The following is a 21,345-nucleotide window of genomic DNA, read 5'->3' on the forward strand; positions in this document are numbered from 1 at the left end:
GGTAGCAGGTAGCATGGGAACGCAGCGGCAGTTGCTGTGGGGATACATGCCAGGCAAAGATCTTGCCACATGGCGGGGAAGCTGCAGCTGGGTGGCTCCTGCCCCAGTATGTGGGGCTCCAGCTCCCAGCTGCCTTCCATCCACTCTGTCCACTTGGTGCCTATGGGCCAGGCCTGGGGCAGTGCCATTCATGGGCATGAGGGGGATGTGGGAAGGATCACAGAGCAGACTGCTCTGGACAGGGCTCAGCCCTGTGTGGAGCGCTGCAGGGTCCCCTATGGGCCAGATGCAATAAATTGGCAGCCTGGATCCAGCCCATGGGCCATATCTTGCCCACCCTTGCCTTAATGCTTTGTATTTGTTTCTGTTCATTTATCTACATTTCTTATTATGCTGCTCGTCTGCTTATTACACCCATCCTGATGTTCTATTAATTTGCCTTGTTTCACACAGCTCTCGATGCACAGAATGGGCTAGTCTGCAAGGTCATTACACTCTCTTCATTTTAATCCTTCTTGAAAGTTTATTTCTGCTGTTTCTGACAACAGAGGAAGTAAGTTATAGACCTTTCAGTTGGAATAATTTAAACAAAGGCATGAATATAAGCATGTGCCTCTTATTTTGCTTGAATGATGTCTCTCCTAACCTAGTCTTTAAGAAATTATGTATTATTTAAGGTAAGGAGAGTTGCAAATCTGATGACATAAAAGGATCCAAATGCATGGTCATTGGAGGAAGGTGACAATCCTACTGCACTGCAAGTAAGTAGAACTTTACCAAAATCTATTAGAAATTTGTGATAAAATATTTGATGCAACTTAATCATTATTTACTACTTCCTGAATTAGACTAAGGACCTGTCTGTAGGTCTATTATGATTACCCTTAGTATGTTATTGTATTAATCTAACAAAATCTGTTTTTTTCCTCATTAACACCAAAAGAGAATTTTTAAGTATTAGATACTAATTTAAGCAGAAAATATCACAGCTGTACTTAGGGCTGAATAAAATTAGTGTAATTTAGTGAATAAAAATTTTAGTGTTAAAAAAAAAAACGTAGAAGCTTGTGATTCATAAATAGGAAATTAAAACGATTTCCTATTTTGCTACAAAAACATCATAGAAACCTAATAAGTTATATTAATTGTCATAACTTAAAAGTTTATCTACACACACAAGTTAAAATGATATTTCTTAACCCCAAATCAAAGACTTTACAATTCCTCTGATCACAAGAAAAAAATACATTTATGTTTCAAAGATGCTTCTGAATTAGCATCAGTAATATCAGCTGTAGCTAAAGATCCAAGTGGGCTATATGTTAAAAAAAATAACCTTCTTATAACCTTGTTCCAGCATGGAGGGGAGCAAATTAGAAAAGATGGAGGAACAAAAGTGTTGGTAGAACATTCACTAAGATGTTGTTCCCCTGCCCCAAGATTGAAGGTATGATGCAGAAAACAACATAGACTTAGAGAGCATCATTGCTTGCTGCATGCTATGAGATGGAGTGCAGTGGGGGAAGCACCTAATGAAAACACAGAATCCAGTGCTGACATGGTTGGGCAGGGACAAGAAGGCTGAAGAGCTCCGCAATGGGAAACAGAACTTCCTCCACATTAACTTAGATGCTGTGGTCGAAGTCCTGATGCCCTGGCTTCAGCTGCACCCAATTCAGTCTGTCCCCTTTGCCACTCATGAATCCAAGGAGTAGAGAATTACGGTTGAAGGCTTAGGACTCTATTATCCAATTCATGAAATAAAGCAGCAATGCATGCAGACTCATTAAAAAGCGTGACATCTATCTGCAAAGCACCCTAAACAGATGTTTACACCACATCAGATTTGGTACTGAAGTTTCACTAGCATTCCAACCCTGGGATGGGATTTTACAATTACGGAGTCACCATGCAGGTCTTTCCAGTTTAAAGACAAACACCTGTGATAATGAACAAGTTTCAGCACAACCTCAGGATATGGGATCAAGCCTAAAAAATGCTGAGTAAATGACTTGCCAAATGAGTCAAGTGTTCACCAGCCATTTGATTGCTAAAATTTTCAATATTATTATTTATCATTAGATCCAAAAGAACTCTCAAGTTTCTCAGTAGTCCAGAAACCTTATAAAGGAAAGTAAAGCCTGGTTTTACCAGTTTGCATAGAACCAGGTATTTATCATACTGGTCCAACAGGTTCACCTACGCCATGTTCCTAAACAGAAAGCTAAAAATCCCTATAATTCAGATGTCACAGAGCTCTATTTCAGGAAGACATGTACAGTTTTTGTTTCAGGAAGAGCATCTAGAGGGGAGAGGGAAATATGTGCAGGCCTACTCACACAATTTTTTATTCAGAGCTCACAAGCCTGTCTTCCCAATACCATCCTAATAACCATTTTGGGTTAAGTTCATAGGAGAAAAAACAGCAGTTTCCGAAATGACCACTCTTGGACCTTGTTCCTTGGATTATTTTTCAACAAGATGGCTTGATATGAGAATAAAAGTAAAAGAATGGTGATGAAGATGGTTTACTTTCACCACCAAGTAGCCCCCAAAAGGATCCTTCATTCTCCTTACCGAATCCGATGGTCTTCAGTATTTACAATAGTGCCATTTTCTTCAGCTATTTTCTTCAACATGTATGAGGAAAGGAAGTGGAAGCCAAACTTTCCAGCAAGAGACCAAGTTCATCCTTACCACAAGAAAACTGGTCGCTGGCAACATGACCATGGGCAATGGCTACAGTGATGGTCTGAAGCCACTATGAACTTGGGTAATTTACAAGATAACAAGTCAGTCATACCACCTCTGAGGCTTGCCTATAATTCCTCCGCTGATTTTTATATCACCGACATATTCTGAAGTGCTCATGTTTTGCTGGAAGCAAATATCAGCAGTTAAGGAGGGTGTTACACTGACAAAGGAAACTGAACTATTCATCACCAAATGCTTTCACAACTAATGCAAAGATGGGGCAACATTTTCCATATGACCCGCTATTGTTTTGTAGAGGTGAAAGCAAAAGGTGTGAGAGAAGGGAGATTTGTTGCTCAGTCTAAGTACAATGAACTGGGACAGCAAAGAAAATTTTGCATAATTAAGTGGTAGGTTGAGTTATGCCAACTTGTTAACTATATAGTTAAGTTACTCCTGCACCAAAGCCACTGCATGCACCAGGAAGTAACTTATTTTCTATTTACAATCTCAGCCACATATGGGGGGCTCATTTGGCATCTAGAAAGATATAAGATATACCTGGTAGTCAGGTAAACTGGCAAGCCTATTCTAGGGCTGCAAATAGAGGCATTAAAGTAACTCTGCCAACAAAATGGAGGGATTCAGCTGCCACAGAGGAGCTACGAATATTCTACTGGCAAAACTTCCAAGTGCCTTGGCATGCAAAAGTTTTCCTGTGGCAATAGGCCCACCCCTCCCCAACCCTGTCTGTGCTGTAGGTTAACCAAAATTCTGCAGGGTACAACAGGGTCTGCTTAGCCTATGGAAGCTATGTTAAGCTGTTTCAGTAGCTTCCAGACAAAATGCAAACACTTGCTTGACAGATTAATTGCTTCTGCTAGGACTCTGAATTAGAATGCAACACACTTCAATGATGTACTAACAGAGGTACAAACAGAATGCCCAGTGTTCCAGGAAAAAATAGTAGGGACATTTAACTCATTTGAAATAAGTCTCTTTCTAATAGAAACTAACAGGATTTGGCAAGTGGTGTATGCTGTTTGCACAAACTGAAATGGCTGTACGGGTTACTTGTGTGCATCTCAGGCAGTTTACACTATACTGCTGCCATCCGCTCTGATGTCAATTGCAGTTGTAACAAGATTCAAACACATGAGACAAAACTGTACTATTATTTCACAGGCCAGCTAACATGCCAGGAAGCAGCAGCATTTTCCAGAGAATTTAGTGCAAGATTCTCAGCATATCAGTATGATTATAGTGAACAAGAAAAGGCATTGAGTTATATAAAAGTGCTAAAAAGCACACCGTGATTTGCAAACATAGATACCAAGGAATCATACACATTCCAGCTTCAGCAGGTCAAGCACACTGGGGATGCCTGTCCTGCGTGCCTTGACTCTCCTCCCCCACCCCACCACTTAGTGCATGACACACTGCCATGCCCCTTTATTTCTGGTACTATCCATCACACTTATGCCAGAGCCTCTGGCATTTAGGGAAGATACATAGTCTCCCATTCTCCTCTTCCCCTGCCATGACAGGGGGCATCTGCATCCCCATTTCTCTCCTATCCTCCACACCCTGCCAGGTTGGTCCCTGCCCCCTCCACTACATGCCAAGTGCTCTGTACCCCCTGTGACAGCTTCTGAGATCCTGGTTACCCCCCCTCAGGAAATTGCTCTCCCTTCACCACTTCAGACTACAGATGCCTGTTTCCTTTATGAGAACGTGTGGCTTCCTGATCTGCCCATCCCTACCCTTCCCTCCTCTAAGGCTCCTGTTTTCCCTATCACTAGGTCCATTTAATAACTTAATTCCAGATCCATACTTCCCCATGAACTTCAAGGCCCTTACCCTCCGTTGCCCCATCCCTCCGATACTCTCTACTCACCCTCAGCCAACAATGTTATACCCCCTCAATTTTCCACTTGAGTTCCCCCTTCTATTTCTACATACTCTACATGTAAGGCTCTCATTTCTGTTAGCATACAGGCATAGAAAGACTTGCTCTCCATTCAGCATGTTCAACCACTATTTTGGATGTTCAGGCAACACAAAGCTTCTTTGTCTATAGCACCAAGCAGTCTGTGAGCCCCGATTTTCTCCTTGTCATCACAATTACTAAAATTCTGCCCACTGATATCTAGAATGTAGCCTGAAATTCTGGAAATGATGGGATACAGATTTTAAAAATTACCAGCATATATCAGACAACCAAATGCTGTGAAGCTCAATGTAGGACCTTGCTTTGTTGTGCCAATTATCTATCCCCATTTCATGGGCAAAAACTGAGGGAGAGATGAGGCTGAGTAACCTGCAGGTAAAGACAAAAATGATTGTACTGAGCCATAAAGCAGATAGGATAAGAAACCAGGTCTGCTGATTTTCAGTCCCACACTCTAAGCACATCATGATAGCTCTGCTTTACAGTACCTGCATCTATCCACTGTCTTTCCAGGTTTTACCGATGGCTTAGATCATTGGTTGGCAACCTTCTCAGGCAGCAGGCAAAAATGACCCAGTTTGAGTCAGAGATGCGCAGGAGCTAGGACCCAGAACCACCACTGTTTCTTTTTGCTGTGGCATGGGGGAAATACCCACTGCCACTGCTTCTCCCCACCACAGGGGAAACCCTCTCCCCACACTGCCAAATCCCATGTCCACAGGTCAGTGGTAGCGGGTTACAGGTTGCCATCCCCTGACCTAGACAAAACTTCTCAGGCCTCTATTATACTTAATCCTAAATCAGAAAATTCTACTTCTGTTCCACTCCTTAGATTGCTAAAAATTGGTAGGAAGTCCCAGTGATCACAGAAGTAAAACTAGATGTACTGGTAAGCTTATTGTTTCACAAATCACTGCTGTAGATCTGCCTGTTTAACAACACAACCAGACTTGCCCACTGCTCTTAGAAGAGCAATCTCTCAATTTCCCCCTTTTCCTCAGGACATAAAAAAGCAGCATGTACTTCATAGCCAAAACCTGATAAATGATCTCAGGATTTCCTCTTATATCTGTTGAATTCTACCCAGGAAGAATTACACTTGTGTTTGAGTGCATTCATTATAACTTGAGCTTAAAAACTGTGTTCCAAGTAGCGTGGAATCTGACATCTGCCGTGAGAAAATATCCGCTTAAAACAAACTATTCATTGAGACCTTGGTCCTCTTGTCCAAATGCCACCATACTGCACACTGACCAATAATCACATCTCCTCTACTTTTGTTCACGCCTGGACAAGCAAACAGACAAAACCTTGGCAATAGTACAAGTATTCTCTAACAGTTCACTTAAAACAAAAACTGTGTGCTAGTTACTACAGCCATCTGTTTTCAGATTTTGTTTGTGGATCATTATATCTATAGTAGTTAATTGCACAAGACATACCTCTTTGGGCAAAGACGTTAATTTGTTTCTGTCGGCATTCAAATTATTCAGCTTCTTTAGCTTTCCAGTGCTCTTCGGCAATGTCTGTTTCAACAAAAAACAAAGCAAAACATGAACAAGCATTAGAGCCTCGCCATGTCAAAACAAAAGTTTGCTTCACTTTGAAAAAATAATTGAGAGGTCCCTTTCTTGGGCTGCAACCTGTGAACCTCCTGGTTGCAAATGGAAGCAGATTTTGGCCCAAATGTTTTGTTTCAGTTTCTAAATGAAGTGAACTTAAATTGTGACAAAATGATCTTTCAGGCAAAATATAAAAGCATTAAATATTCTTTGAAGAAAGAATGATGAACAACACCAAATAGTTCCAGTGTAACTGCACCTTGAATTGTATTTCCATTCAACATTTTCAGCATTAAATGGGTGGCTGGAACAACTCATTAACACCACAAGGAACAACATAACAGCAACTTCACAGTATTTTGGTTTGCAGTTCAACTCCAACAGAGTCCATCAGATATATGCAGTAGGAGCTAGCATCAAGGGAACATGACAAACTTCACACCTAACACTATATCTAACAAAGTAAAATTTTCTGCACACCAGACCTCCTCATTTGCTCATTAATCATAAAAGAAATCAATTGAACACTGAAGTGCATAACATCAGTTGTAGTGGTAACCCTCTCTGCACCACATCAGAACCTTCAGTATCCATCCAGAGGTAACGTGCATTTATGGGAAACTCCCCTGTATTGTTTTGAGCAGCAGTAAAAATAAAGGAAAATAAAGACATTACAATCAGAAGGACAATGTATAGCAACAGTCACTTGACCAGGCCAACCATACTCACCAGCAGTTGGTTTTCTGTTAAAACTAGTTCAGTAAGGCTTTCACAGTCTCCAATTGCTTCTGTCAGCTGAGTAAGTCTGTTCTGATCAACCTTCAAGATGGATAGTTTCTTTAATTTTCCTGCATATAAAAGGCAGCATTTTACCTTGTGTAGCCACAGTTACACATTAGAGATGTGCTGCAATAATGTAAGTAAGTGGATGGATAAGCAATAATGTTTTTAAAAGTATGATAGGGCTCTCTTCAACAGTTAACAAAGAGAATTACAACACTACCCTAAAGTTGGTCTATACATCTTTTCTACAAAGAAAAAAAAAGCAATTGTGCTGTAAACCTGGGAAGAAAACCTCTCTTTAATAAATTCCATTAAAGCCATAATTGAAAGGTGTTCTTGGGAGAAAAGAATTTCCGATTATATTTCATGAATCTGCCATTTGACATAGAAAGTTAAGATATGTGCGTTTAGCAATAGGAAATCTTTTGACATGGGGAGAATGCAGCATAAAATCAAATAAGAGTCTACTTTTCAGAATCCAAAAAGTAAGTGTGAACTTGGGAGGGAAGGGGGCAAAGGAGACAAATAAAAAGTATTTCCTGATCGATATACAAAGAAGTTTAAACATAAAACTAAAACTCAGATACTAAAAACAAATGAAAGCAGTACTGAAGTTGCACTAATCAATATATACTCCTGTGAGTTAAGTACAGGATCCTTGGTCCACTTTAAGATGCCTTTAACTACCTGTTTTCTTTTGAATGAGACCACTATATTTGTACATGGTAGCATATTTATAGAATGCATTCTTATCCTGAAAGTGAGGATATTAAATCCTTCATCGTATTCATTGTATGAATATAGATTACTTATTTGTATCCTTTTATGAACATCAGTACAAAAAGGTTTTAAGCCCAGCCTGTCTCTCATGATTTATCATTTTAGCAGGCCATTGAACTCACACTATAAAAAAGGGACACAGGAAAGCATGTCACACTGGTAAACTAGATAGAGACAAAAGTATATTTTCTACTCCTGTGGATACACCAAACACTGAAGAAAATCCCAATAATGCCACATGTTGTGGTAAATGCCACAAGTGTCTGAAATCTGCACATCAGCCTCACAGTCTATAACTGGTACCTAAAATAATCTATTTGACATGCACTGCATTTTAAAAATAAACTTTATTAAAATGATTACTCAGGCACCCAACTATTATTACTAATATTAGCTTATACTGAGGTAGAACCCCCATCAGTTAGCTGCTGTACTAACTAGCTGCATACTGGCCAAGTCACCAGTGCTTCCGATGAAAAAGATACATTTAAAATGATAGGGCCAAAACTTGAAAAGAAAATCATTCAGGAATGAGCTGGGGCCCTGTCATTCTCAAAGAGCTGTGCCAGTCACAGTAGCTACGCACACAGACAGCCAGCTAGTGCAAGCACTAAGTGCTGGTCTGCATCTTTGGGTCTGGACAGGTCTTCCTCTGGTGTACAATCTTTTCAGCCAAACCGTTACTACAAGAAGGGTACAGGGTCATATATTTAAAGAGAGAGGCTGCCTGCAGACGTTTTAAAAAATACAAACCCAAAAAACAAAAAAACAGAGCTTTAAACCCAGTTCCCACACTGTGCCCAGCACATGCCCAAAACAGCCAGTTGGACCTGGTTTACCCAATATCTGTATGGTTCAGGCACTTTAGTGAGGTTTTTTTGGCACTCTTATCTAATTGCTGATTGAATCAGCTTTAGCTAAAAGAGCAAAAAAGCCCCACTGAAGCACTCGATCTATATAGACACTGTGGAGCTGGATCGAAGCAATGCACTATTGCTTCTGGTAAAGTGAGGTTTTTTGTTTGCTTGTTTGTTTTATTTTTTTTTAATGTCTGCAAATAGCCAGAGTCTGGCCTCTTCTGCTCCTTTGTGCTCCACACCATAAGAACCTATGCAAGTAGGAGCAATCCCAGCACTCTAACCTGTGCTTTAGTAGGGGCAAAAGATAGTGGGGGTCATTACTGTCAATTCACATCCCCTCTCCAAGACTCAGCAGGTCAGTAAAGCACTAAGCCTCCACGGGCCTCTAAAAGGGAGGTGGATCTATAGGTAGAAACACTAGAGGAGGGGTTTTCAATCTTTTTGGGTCACTGTATCTCTGATGGCCAGTCAACAAGGCAGGAGTCCCCCGGCAGCCAGACAAGCAGGGGGAGAAGGGAGTCCGCCAGCGGCAGATTGGTGACCGGGCAGGTTGGGGGGTAGGGGAGGTGTCCCCTAGCAGCCAGTTGAAGAGGCACCCACTGCCGAGGAGTTCCCCATGAGGCCATCAGAAGTACCCCCAGCAGTATGCATACCCCTGGTTGAAAACCCCTGCACAAGAGGATTCCTCTGGCTCCCCTGAAGACAGGTGGGAGAGAGGCTGTGTAATACAGGCAGTCCTCAGACTTACAACACAATTGGTTTCTGAAAACCGCGTCTTAAGTCGAAATGTTGCAACTCGGAACCAATTTTCTCATAAGAAACAATGTTATAAATAGGGGATTGGTTCCTGAACCAAGGCCCGATACTGTATTTTCACCAAAAATACCCCAGAATTTTGTACTCAATCAATTATAGATGAGTAATACAGCTACAGTAACACATTTATATTGTAAATAGCAATCATATTGATTTAGAAAGACTTTTTTCAGGTGACTTTGCTGGACTTTTTGAAAGGCTCTTGGTTGACTTTTTGAAGGGTTCTTGGCTTTAGGTTTTTTTGGAGTCTTGTCTGCTTTCTTAAAGAAAGTGTCCAAGGAAGTTTAGACAGATGTTCTCCAGGGAGATGGGTGGCGCAGCGAACTTGTTTGCTGGCATGGCGTCATATCAGATCAAGCCTTGTAAAGTTGAAACTGATGTCAGAAAGTTGAAACAGGATGTCAATTTATAAATGTTAAGTGCAAAACGTTGTCACTCGAAACGTTGTAAGTTGAGGACTGCCTGTATGTTGTGAAGGAAGTGACCTTTACGGAGGAGCAAGAGAGGGAAGAGGTGGGGGGAGGTTGACCCTGGGAGATTTTCACAGGAAATTTTATTATGGTGCTAGGTGGTAGCCTGAATGCAGGCCAAGGATTTCGCCAGTCCTATTTTACCATGCTCTGTTGTCAAAGCTCACTTTTTATTTTTCTATTTGCTCTTCCTTGTAATAAGGTTTTTTTTCTTCTGTTACTTTACCAAAGTGCCTGTGATACATAGTAATTTCTGTGCAAATTAATAACCTGGGAATATCCACTCAGCAGAGTGGGGGACCACTAGGCTTACTGCTTGCGCATTTTATTAATCAGTCGTTGGATAAAATGCATAAATGTTTGGAGTAGGTAACTAAACCCAAGACTCCTCCCCTTTGTAGATGTGTGAACTAATTACTGGACAGAGGGCCCTGTCACTAAGCAGAGTGCAGCAAGCCAAGCCTGCTGTGTGGGGCTGCACCAAAGGAGTGCCTGCTGGCCATTGGACAAAGGGGAGACCCCTGTGTGTGGCTGGGGAGGCATGTGACCAGAAGAGGCGAGGATTAGAGACCTATAAACCCAGGGCCTGAGGCAAAGCATAGAGGCTGGCCCAGCATAATATGGAGGAAGGAGCTCCTGGGTGACAGGAGCTTCAGGAAACAAGCCCATGGATACCCAAGCTGCTCAGAAGCAGCTAAAGGGGAAGTATGGCTTGCGGTGTGGTACTGACCCGGACTGGGGATAAAATATCATTTGGGAAGCAGTTTGCTTATATTTGTGTTATGTTTTTCAACTCAGAGGCCTAAATTCCATTATGGTCCCACTTTAGATAACCAAATGTTTTTGCAGACCCAGCCTCTTTTACTAAATAATTGAGTTCTTACAGTATTCTAAATTTTGGAATTTTACAGTATTCTAAAAATCATCCCCAGTGATTTGGTATGTATAGCAGAACACTGGAAACAGACTAATGATCTTCAGATAGTAGGTGTCATATGTTGTTCACCAAATTAATAATAATTTTTACCTACATCAATACTACAGAAGTAGTAAATGTATTTGAAATGTAAAGGACTGACAAGGGATTGCATATATTAAATATTTTTAAAACTGCGAGAGAGTTTCATGTCTTACAGAATATTTCTAAAGCCATTTAGCATACATCCACTGCCCATTCAGACAAAATCAAGTATTTGCCTGTTAATATATTCACTTTGTACTTACCAATGCCATCAGGTAGCACCTCAAGTAAATTCTGAGAAACAAGCAAATCTGTTAAGGAAGTCAGACCACTGATCTCTTCAGGAAGTCCTTCCAATTTATTTTCAGAGACATCCAGACATAGCAGGTTTTTCAGGTTTCCTATTTCCTGTTATGTTAAGACAAAAAATAAATCATGTCCCAACATGCCACAATTTTTATAGAAATGTCCAGAAAGAAGTCAGGAGGAAGATGAGGCCTTTTCTTAATACTGAAGGGAAAAAAAACAGCTTCTTTTGTAAACACAAAAGTGGTTCAACACCAAAACGAAGACAGCAACACAGGCTAGAAATTTCAAAGCTGCTTCTAGCCACACCAATATGTATTTAATAGGTACCACAGGAAAAGAGTATAGTATAGTATAGTATGAAGCAGCAACCAAAAATGAGTTTTTTCCCCCCAGGGAAGGTTATGAAGTTGTTTTTTCAGAACTACAGGTCTCAAACCACACATAATTAAATATGCCCTTACCAAGTAAGGTAATGTAAATGGCGCTGAGCCCTTCCTGGATGACAATAAAAATTTATGGAATACCTAAATATAGGTAGTTATGGCATCTTTAGATCTCCCTTCACAAGTTTTGGAACAGGATTCAGAAGTGTTGCACTAGCAAAGCAACAAGGCCCTAAGAAATTACACTGAAAGTCCTCAGTTATTAACAGTTACTTAGTTTTGACAGTGATAATTTGTCGGTTATATAGTTTATTTAAATATCTGATTGAAAAAAACATGACACCTTTTATTTTTATACTATTCACAGATGTACACCCTACTTGATTGTACACCTACACACATTCTGTGAACAGCTAAGAATTTTAATCATGAAAATATTCAACAGTGCTGAACAAACAGCTGGAAAAAAGACAAAAACAATAGAATGGCTTCCATATACCTTCATGTATAAAAATCAACTGTGATAAGATCACACCAAAACTAAAGATCAATGCTGTTATTCAGCAGAGATAACTATTTTTAAATACTGAGTATTGAATTATGTAAATACAGATGCTAACCATCCTTAGCATTTGTTTACTGTATATTAAAAAGGTGTATTAATTATGGCTAGTGCAGAAAAATGTCTGCTGAGCCTCACATGTCCACAGAAGTTCTAATATTGCAGAGTCTAATTGGATCCTCTTATACATTCTCATTATATCTAGTTGGTAATGGCAAAAAGGTCAGAGTAATCAGCAGAGCTATAACTAACATCTAAATCAGACTGCAAATCAATGTACAAAACAGTCTTCAAAATTTCCACTCCACTCTGTGGATTTAGTACATAGAATACAAGCCTGTGAAAAAAGAGCAAGCAAAAGTTCTGATTTTTTTACTTGAATGTTTAAAAAACCTTGTTTTCACTATGCTTAGAAAAGGAAGGATTCCAGGTACATTTGCAATACTATATCTCCTCATTCCAAAACTGAAATCAGTCACAGACTTGCCTACATGGATCCAGTTGCAGGATCAGATTTCTCAACTTCTAGTTTTAGAGGGAGTTTTATTATCCTTTTCCCCCTTATACAATGCATTTTGAACAGCAGAAACAAACAAAGTTTGTGTGTGAACTCAACCCTACGGATGTTGAGTTCACACACAAACATCTAGTGCATCTAGACAAGTGTGAAAAATAAGGTTAATTCAAGATCATGTTCTAAGTAGTGGTGCACTACTCCCTGAGCTATGAGCCTTAAGATCCTGGCAGCCATTATAGCTGTGGCATAATCAATGTGTTAATAGAACTACAAAAACTGTAACATGCCACACGTTGAACCAATTTACAGCACAATAGAAAGGTAAGCTGACCAAAAAGATATTCTACATTTAACATGGATCATCTCCACAGCTGGTTTGTATCATGCTTTAAATTGAGAGTGTGCCATGTCTCATACCCAGTCCTGACAATCAACTGATGTTTGAGATGGGGCACAGGCAGCCCCAGAGTCTGGGACAGATGCCTCATACCCAATACCTGGAATGAGCCATGGGGCAGCCCCAGGCATGGGACCTGGGGCTCTCCCCTGCCAGATCCCTGGATAGGTCCCTGACATCATGCTTCCTTTGAAGGTCTAGACATCAGGATTGGGATCTGAGGAATTTTATTCCCCATCCCAAAAGTTGTGTGTCATGCCATTCAGATCTGGAATGCCAGGACACAATTTTTGGGATCAAGCAAAAAATTCCTGAATCAAATCATGTAATCATATTAAAGTCTGCCAAGGGCCTTAATACTGAGCCTAACTGATTTCTGGAAGAAGAAAATATTCTGTCAGTATGTGGCCACTTTCTCCAATGCTTTACAAGCATCTAATAGATTTGTCACAGCATCCTCTAGAGTTGAGAGGTGGGATTAATGAGCAGATATCCTAATGGTATTCTCCATACTACATAACAAAACTCTAATAGATTGTATAATTTAAAAATTTACAAGGAATGAAAAATAATTTCTCTTTTGTTTACAATTTTCACTTTTACTACACAAGAAAAGCTTTTAACTAGATAAAACTACTTTTAAAGACAAAACATATCATTAAAACTCTGCCTTACCTGAGGTATTTCGGATAACTGGTTTCCATCCAACCAGAGATCCTTAAGATTGAAAAGTGCACCAATGGTTTCTGGCTGCAACAGTTAATCAAAAATAAAAGAGTATTAGTACTTATAGGCATGTAGGTTGTAGCCGTGTTGGTCTACGGACATAGGCAGACAAAGTTTCTTGGGTGAATCTGATATCTTTTATTAGACCAACCCAAATAGTTGGAAAATAATTATTAAGCAAGCTTTCGGATTCAAAAACCCTGCGTCAAGCTAAGGAAGTTTCAGCAGTTGGTGTGTGCTCTTCCTGGATGGAATGAAAAGTAAAGAAGCCAGCAGCTGGGCTGGTATGCATACAAGACAGATAGTCAGTGAAAATGTAGATTGAGGAGTCAATGGATGAGAGAGAGGCCGGGGGCGGGGGAGAAGGGGGATGAAAGTGGAGAGATACCTGGGGAGTCAGATGTCAGACAGGTTATAATGTGTCATAAATCCAATCTCTATATTTAGTCCATGATTTTTAGTACCCAGGAGGTTGATGAAGTGGAGTTCATAGACTCATATCTGGGAAGTGTTTTGTAAGTTTCCTTTGAGGATCAGGACTGAGAGATTGGAGAGAGAGTGGTTTTCTTGTGAGAAATGTGCCCCCACCGGTAATTGGGTATTTCTGTCTTTGACAGATTTCCAGTGTGCATTCATTCTGGTGCAGTTGTTGTTTGGTCTCTCCTACGTATTTTCCATCAGGGCATTTGGTGCATTGGATGAGGTATATTACATTTCTGGAGGTACAGCTGTAAGATGCAGGGATGCTGAAGGCTCTGTTGTGGGGTGTAGTAATTGTGGAGGTGGTGGAGATGTGTTGGCAGGTTTTGCATTTCTTGTCATGGTACGGTCTGGATCCTTTTGGTGTGTTCTGGGCTTGAGGAAGTTTGCTTCTGGTGATGAGGTTAGCGAGGTTTGGTGCTTGTTTGAAGGCTAGGATGGGTGGCTCTGGGAAGATCTTTTTAAGAATACCCTATTCTTAAAAAGGGTACCGAACCTTGCTAACCCTCCCCCCCCAGCCTGTCTCTCACCCATTGACTCCTCAATCTACATTTTCACTGACAATCTGTCTTGTATGCATACCAGCCCAGCCGCTGGCTTCTTTACTTTTCACTCCATCCAGGAAGAGCACACACCAACTGCTGAAACTTCCTTAGCTTGACGCAGGGTTTTTGAATCCGAAAGCTTGCTTAATAATTATTTTCCAACTATTTGGGTTGGTCTAATAAAAGATATCAGATTCACCCAAGGAACCTTGTCTGCCTATTAGTACTTATAGCATTTGAATAGATAGAAAATTTGCTACCCTGAGGCAACAGCCCCAAAGAAAAAGTGACCTGTTCCAAGTACTATTTGTAAAACCACACAGTTATAATTTAGAAAATGTGACATAGTATAACCACAAGTACTAAGATGTGTTCATTACATACATTGAAAGGAATCCAATGTGTCATTTAGGTACTTGATAAATGGCTTGGATAGGAGATTTAAAAACCCTTATGCTGGTGTAAATTACTTGAATCCAGTGTTGAATTACACCAGGAAAATTTTCATTAGTGTAAGATACACCAGTGTAGACATCTGTCCTCTTTCCATTCCACAGAAGCTATACAGTCAATGCAAACCAGATCTTATTTGCTCCTGTGCCATCCAGTGGCAAAGCACTACAGCAGTGCCCGATGCAAGCAGCAACCTGGAAATAGGACATATATCTATCTGCTTTGAGGTAAATTACACCATCTGTCCAAGCCCTCAAACTCTGTGTTAGGCCAACAAAACCTGTAAAGGAGGCCAATAAAGGAGGTGGAAGTGATGCAGTCTCAGATATTTTAATGCCCTCACCAACAAGGGAGAGATCAGTGTACATCTTCAAGTGACAATTCAGGGCTCATTATACCACCACACTAACAGAACACATTCAAATTACTGATAAAAGCCAGCCACAATAATGTTCAAGATTTCATCTGGAACATGTTTATGGCTAGTTTGTTATTTTATCACACCATACATTGGCTGAATGTGTGGCACATTACAATTTATTGCACAATTAAATAAATATAACATCTGGCAGAGCACCCAACCACATACATACTTCAGATTAATAATTTTGTGTGCAGGTGTGTATATCTGTGTGTATAAATACACACCGAATATAAAGTTTCCATAATTATCATTGCTTTTACTTTTGGAAATTTCTGCTCAAGATATTTCAGTTCCAGAGGACAGGGATAACAGGTTATCAATAAAAATATTCCATTGAAAACATATCTTACTAAGTGAAAGAGCTCATTGTTTCCTAAATCAAGTTCTTCTAATCTCTGTAGCTGGGCAAGAGATCTGTAGGAAGAGACAGAATGAAATAATCATGTTAGACAAAATCATCAGTAACCCTAAATATTTGAACCTATATTGTCACAAGCTATACCCTGAATTCAAACACATTCTAGAAAGCATTTTATTGGTTATTTTATTCACATTAAAATAATACTGTAGAACAGTGGCTTAGTCATCATAACTTAGTGCCTTTGAAACATAAATCTTACTATAAAGCAATCAGACCACTGCCCATATTTCTAATCACCAGTCTGTGCCATGGTCTATACCATGGATAGTTGCAGTCAGATGAAAGCCTCCACAACATATCCAAAACAACTGCACAATTGAATGAACAATTCCACAGAGATCATATGAAGTAGTTTAACAAAGCACAAACTAAAAATAGACTTAGTCTGCCGGCTCACCAACAGGAAACAGAAATCCTTCCTAGTTGAAAAGCTATCAATTTACAAGGATAATTTCAGCTTGGATTTAAAAAGAATTCTAGCACTTAACAGCTTTACAAGAAGCCTTCTGAATGGATACAGCAGAACCTTCCTGACATCTCTAGAGCAGTTTGAACCTCTCCCCTATCTGCATCATTATAATAAGAACTGGACTGGTCAGTTTTATTACTGCTATTCATAACCCTGAGCAGCAGTAAATCTGAGATGAAAATGCAAAAGATTCAGAAAGCTGCAGATTATTAGATTAGAAAGCTTCAGAAAGCTGCAGGTAGCCCATTCTGTTAGCAGTAGCAGTAACCATGCAACTTAGATCTCTTACTCTCTGCATCAGTGGTATCAAACTCACCAGCTCCAATGTGTGGGATGAGGGACAAGGGGCCAACACACAGGCCAAATCGGGTCCAAAGACTGGCCCCACGCGCTCCAACTCAGCCCTGCCCCACATGTCACCTGCAACATGTGCCTGGACCACCCCCACGCACCACCTGTAGTGTGTGGGGCTGGGGCCACCACATGCTGCATGTAGCATATGGGGCCAGTCCAAGGTGTGCTGCATGCTGTGTGAGATCTATTCAGAGACCAACATGCAGCAACGTGGGCTGGACAATAGGGCTTTGTAGCCTGAATCTAGCCAGCAGGCCGTTTCTTTGACACCCACACCCTAAACCACATATGAAACACTGGAGTCGTGGGAAAGAAGGACAAAACTACACGCAGAACACTATCCTCCTGTTCCAGTAATGAAAGAGCAGGAAACCCCCAAAAGTCAGTGGTCTGCTAACTAGGGGCTGATGTAAGAAAAACAATTCCCTGAATGTGGTGAAATTGGAAATCCCAGCACTTTTCACAGCAGCTGAGAGTGGGATTTGATTGCTGGGATGTTGCTGGCAGGCCCACTTAAGTCTTTCATTTTGGCCTCTATTTAGAGGCTTTAATCTCCAATCTTTGTAAATCTTCTGTTAAATCATTCAGTCCCTAATATAGCTCTACACGGTTTTAGTACAATCCAAAATAAATGTTAAAGTTTTGAAGTATGAGGTTTTTATTAGTCCTACCCTCACTTGCCTGACTATTAATTATTGGTCCTGAAATGAGCCAAACCACCATTACCCTTAATTTTCACACAGAAGAGAACACATTTGTGTTAGGTTTCCAATACAGGCACTCCTCACTGAACGACCGAGTTCCGTTCCTGCGACTAGGTCGTTAAGCGAATTGGTCGATAAGCGAGGAGCCGCCCCTTGATACTGCGTGCCTTGGCTTGAGACGCCGCGCTGCCGTTTCCACGACCAAAGTTCTCATACTTACGACCAGTTCTCTCTGGTCTTAAGTCCGTGCGGTCGTTAAACAGGTAGGTCGTTAAGTGAGGAGTACCTGTACCAAAAACATTTTCTTCGGCTCTTGGAAAAATTCTGAGGATGCAAAGACGTATACAAAGCATACATGACCATATAACACATGCATGGCAACTTACTCAGGTAAATATGTCAGCAGATTTTCTCTGAGTTCCAATGAAGCCAGATTATAAAGGCTAAAAGGTAAAAATAAATTATCGTTACTTCAGAAGTTTGTTCAAATAATTTTAGAACTTAAAAAATAAAGGAGAAGCTATCCACAGTGAATTCCAGTGAAATGTAAAGAAAATAACTCTAAACTTTTGTCAATCTTCTTACACACACTTTATATAATCTTGTCACAAATTAAAACAGCATCTTTAGAGCCTTTTTCCTACTATGGTTAAAAACATTACAGCAAGAAATGAAACAAAGAAAATACAAAATTTCCATGGTTAGGAAGGTCAGTTGTATTAAGTTACTAAAACAGACTGAAAGGGGTTTGGGGTTTTTTTTTAGTTTTGTTATTGCAATATAATTTGCTTATTGGCTTTTAGGTTATGATGTGAGGGCTGCAGAAAAAAAGAGATGCAGCAGCATTAGTTACACTCCTCTTCTGCTATTTCTACCTTTCCATCCACAGTATTCTCATTAATGTAAGTGACATTATGCTTCTAAGCTGTTCAGACTGTATCCTAGGCTTTTGCTAATATCAACATAGTAACATTCAGATTTTTTCAGGGTTTTATTTATGACTAAATGGAAAACAAGGAGTCATACATTATCCCAACACTATAATCTGCTTTAATTCTTCAACATCCCAGGAAAAAAATAAAACCAGATACTGTGGTACAAATAGGAAAGTGGTTTTCTGAAGCTTGCATGTTCTTTCTTCACAGAGTACAAAAAGGTTTTAATTTTGTTTTCTGAAAAATGAAGGTGTTAAAAATGGTTTCTTTAAAGCTTCTAAGGCCTACAGAAATGCAATCAGTTTTAAAAATCCTATTTTTAATCAAGTAGTTTATTACAGTCAAACTCCTGTTAAGTAGGTAAGGGTCTATGCAATTGAATTCACATGTTACTATAAGGACACTACCAAACTTACAGCGTTCTATTTCTCCTTCAAAACAGTACAAGAAACAAATAATGAGTTATCCCCAACAGTAAGAAAGGTTTGGTACAGGAAACTGATAATGAGTTACTCCAACAGTAAGGAAGGTCAGTACTTTAACTGATTAACAAGAATGAGATTTTAGAATTTTAAGCTTCTTTTTCACTGTTGTAAAGTTACACAACTCCTGCAGTACATTACCAAAAGACATGGTAAATTCTTCACAGCAGGAGTCTGAATATCTTTTATAAAATACACTGTAATTAAGCACCAGTTACTGGGTTCTATACACTGCTGCCAGCTTTGGATTTCTTGGGCACAGTCCCAAGTGCAGTCCTTGCTGGCAGTGGAATTCTAGTTTCAAGAGAAAAAGTGTTATTTAACTTTTAATCTATAAAACCTAAACGAGAACATCATTCCAAACTTATTCAGATTGAGTATCTGTGGTTCCACTAACTGCAATAAAGAAAACTTCAAATTCACTGTTCTAAATAAGGCTTTCAGGTATTAATAAAAATTATTCTACAACATATTGTGTTCACATTATACATTCCCTCATAGAATGCAGACCATCTTCTTTACATTTTCAATTTGTGATACTAAATACACACTGGGCATGTCTACATGTACGCAGATACTTACTGCACAGTACTGTGCACCCATACTCTGCAGTAAATATGGTGACATACTGATTTGGGTGTAAATTTGATACCTGTATTATGCAGGTATCAAATTTACATGTGATTAGATATTGCACAGTAATGTATGTGTAGATGCCTTACTGTGCAGTAACACTGTCTGTGGACTGACTTGGGACTGACTTTAGTCCCAAATCAGTCCACACACAAGCGTTAATGCGCTTTAATGCCTGCACATAGATGCTGGCCTATTCCCACTTACTGTGCAGTAACTTTAAGCCAACGTAAATGCACGTGTAGACACGCCCACTGAACATTAAGACTTCAGCAAAATACTATTTCACTGAAACTTGTAATCTGATATTAGGTTTTGTTTTATTTTTTAATTCTTACCACAAAAAATGCCTTTTAGGGCCTGGATAGAACCTCTGAGTTCTAGGCAATAGCAAAACCAAGCTAAAGCGAGCAAGGGAGGCAACAACTAGAGTAATTACAATTTTTTCCTTTTAAACATTCCAGATGTTTTCTGGTTTGACGTATGGAACCAATTAGAACTTAAAGTAATTACATGGCTAAAAACACCCTTTTCACTAGAAACCAAACACTGACACAGTCCCAATGTCAGAACTCAGCTTAAATGCAACAGTTCCTCATCTGAGATCAAAAGAATCTGAAACTAAATAAAGATGTTAAGCTTTAAATGTTTATTTTAAAAACAAAGTAGATGCCATAAGTAGCTGATTAATCCTGTAAAATTAGGGTGTGTTGCTGAGAGAAGAGTACATTTTAATAGCTCCAATGAAGTCTTCCAGGGATGAAGGAGAACAGATCCACCTTCTTTCCAAAAGGGACAGTGTTGGACCAAGCAGAGTTTTGTAAAACAAACATTTCTCACATGACAATTTTACATACAGATAACCTCTATGCACAGCAGCATCAATTGAAACCATAAACCATGTCAGCGTGACTCTAATCTTATATTCTCAGGGACCAGAATGGAATTCACCTTTTGAAATTAGTGAATTGACCTAAAGAAAGTTTTTCACAAAGATAGACACTATACCTTGAATGTCTTGAGCTAGAAACAGCTTTGTCCTAGGATAAATTGCATCTGTGTTTGTCTTGGAATAAAAATATCCCAGGATTAGCTAGGATGGTCTAGTCAAGGATAATCCTACCTTGAGCAGGAGATTGGACTAGATGACCACATGAGTTTCCTTCTAGCCCTACTTTCCTATGACCCTATAGCCTCCAAACTATTTTCACAAAAAAGTGTGAACACTTCCTTTCTAAAGCTTTTCCATAACAGCCTTTGACAAACAGGTCTGCAAGGGTTGAGGTCTTACATAAGATTTCTTATGATCAGCTTTAGTATCCAACAGTAATTTCACCACAGAGAAGGATGTAGAACTGAATACCTCAATAGGTGTGCTTCCTACTTATATTTGGATTCTCTTCAGTGCACCCTTCCAGACATCAGCCTCTATCATTCAGAAACTTGCTGGGAGATCACATTCACACTGTCTACCTGTACTTATTCATCCAAAGAAATACTGTTCTTGTCAGGTTGTCTCTCCTCCCCCTCAGCCTATTGACAAGAGATACCAGTGACATGGCCAATTCATCTCATCTCATGGGGCTGCTTTGCTCCTACCCTAGTCCTAGAGGGACATACCTGTGTAATTTCCTCGGAACGCCATCCAGAGGGCTTACTCCTACTCTCGTTCCC

General features: G+C 39.8%; 1 protein-coding gene across 1 annotated transcript in view; it reads right to left on the reverse strand.

The window, feature by feature from the left end:
* The window catches only part of LRRC1 (leucine rich repeat containing 1), a 119,459-nt gene that overhangs the window by 14,622 nt on the left and 83,492 nt on the right, over window positions 1–21,345 (reverse strand). The window contains exons 5-10 of the mRNA XM_006024493.2: window positions 18,008–18,064; window positions 16,024–16,087; window positions 13,721–13,795; window positions 11,141–11,285; window positions 6,937–7,055; window positions 6,088–6,171 (exon numbers count right to left, since the gene is read on the reverse strand). Of these exons, the coding sequence (XP_006024555.2) occupies window positions 6,088–6,171; window positions 6,937–7,055; window positions 11,141–11,285; window positions 13,721–13,795; window positions 16,024–16,087; window positions 18,008–18,064 (544 nt within the window). The remainder of the gene's footprint in view (window positions 1–6,087; window positions 6,172–6,936; window positions 7,056–11,140; window positions 11,286–13,720; window positions 13,796–16,023; window positions 16,088–18,007; window positions 18,065–21,345) is intronic.

The sequence above is a fragment of the Alligator sinensis genome, unplaced genomic scaffold (assembly GCF_000455745.1).
Source record: "Alligator sinensis unplaced genomic scaffold, ASM45574v1 scaffold1012_1, whole genome shotgun sequence".
Taxonomy (NCBI): domain Eukaryota; kingdom Metazoa; phylum Chordata; order Crocodylia; family Alligatoridae; genus Alligator; species Alligator sinensis.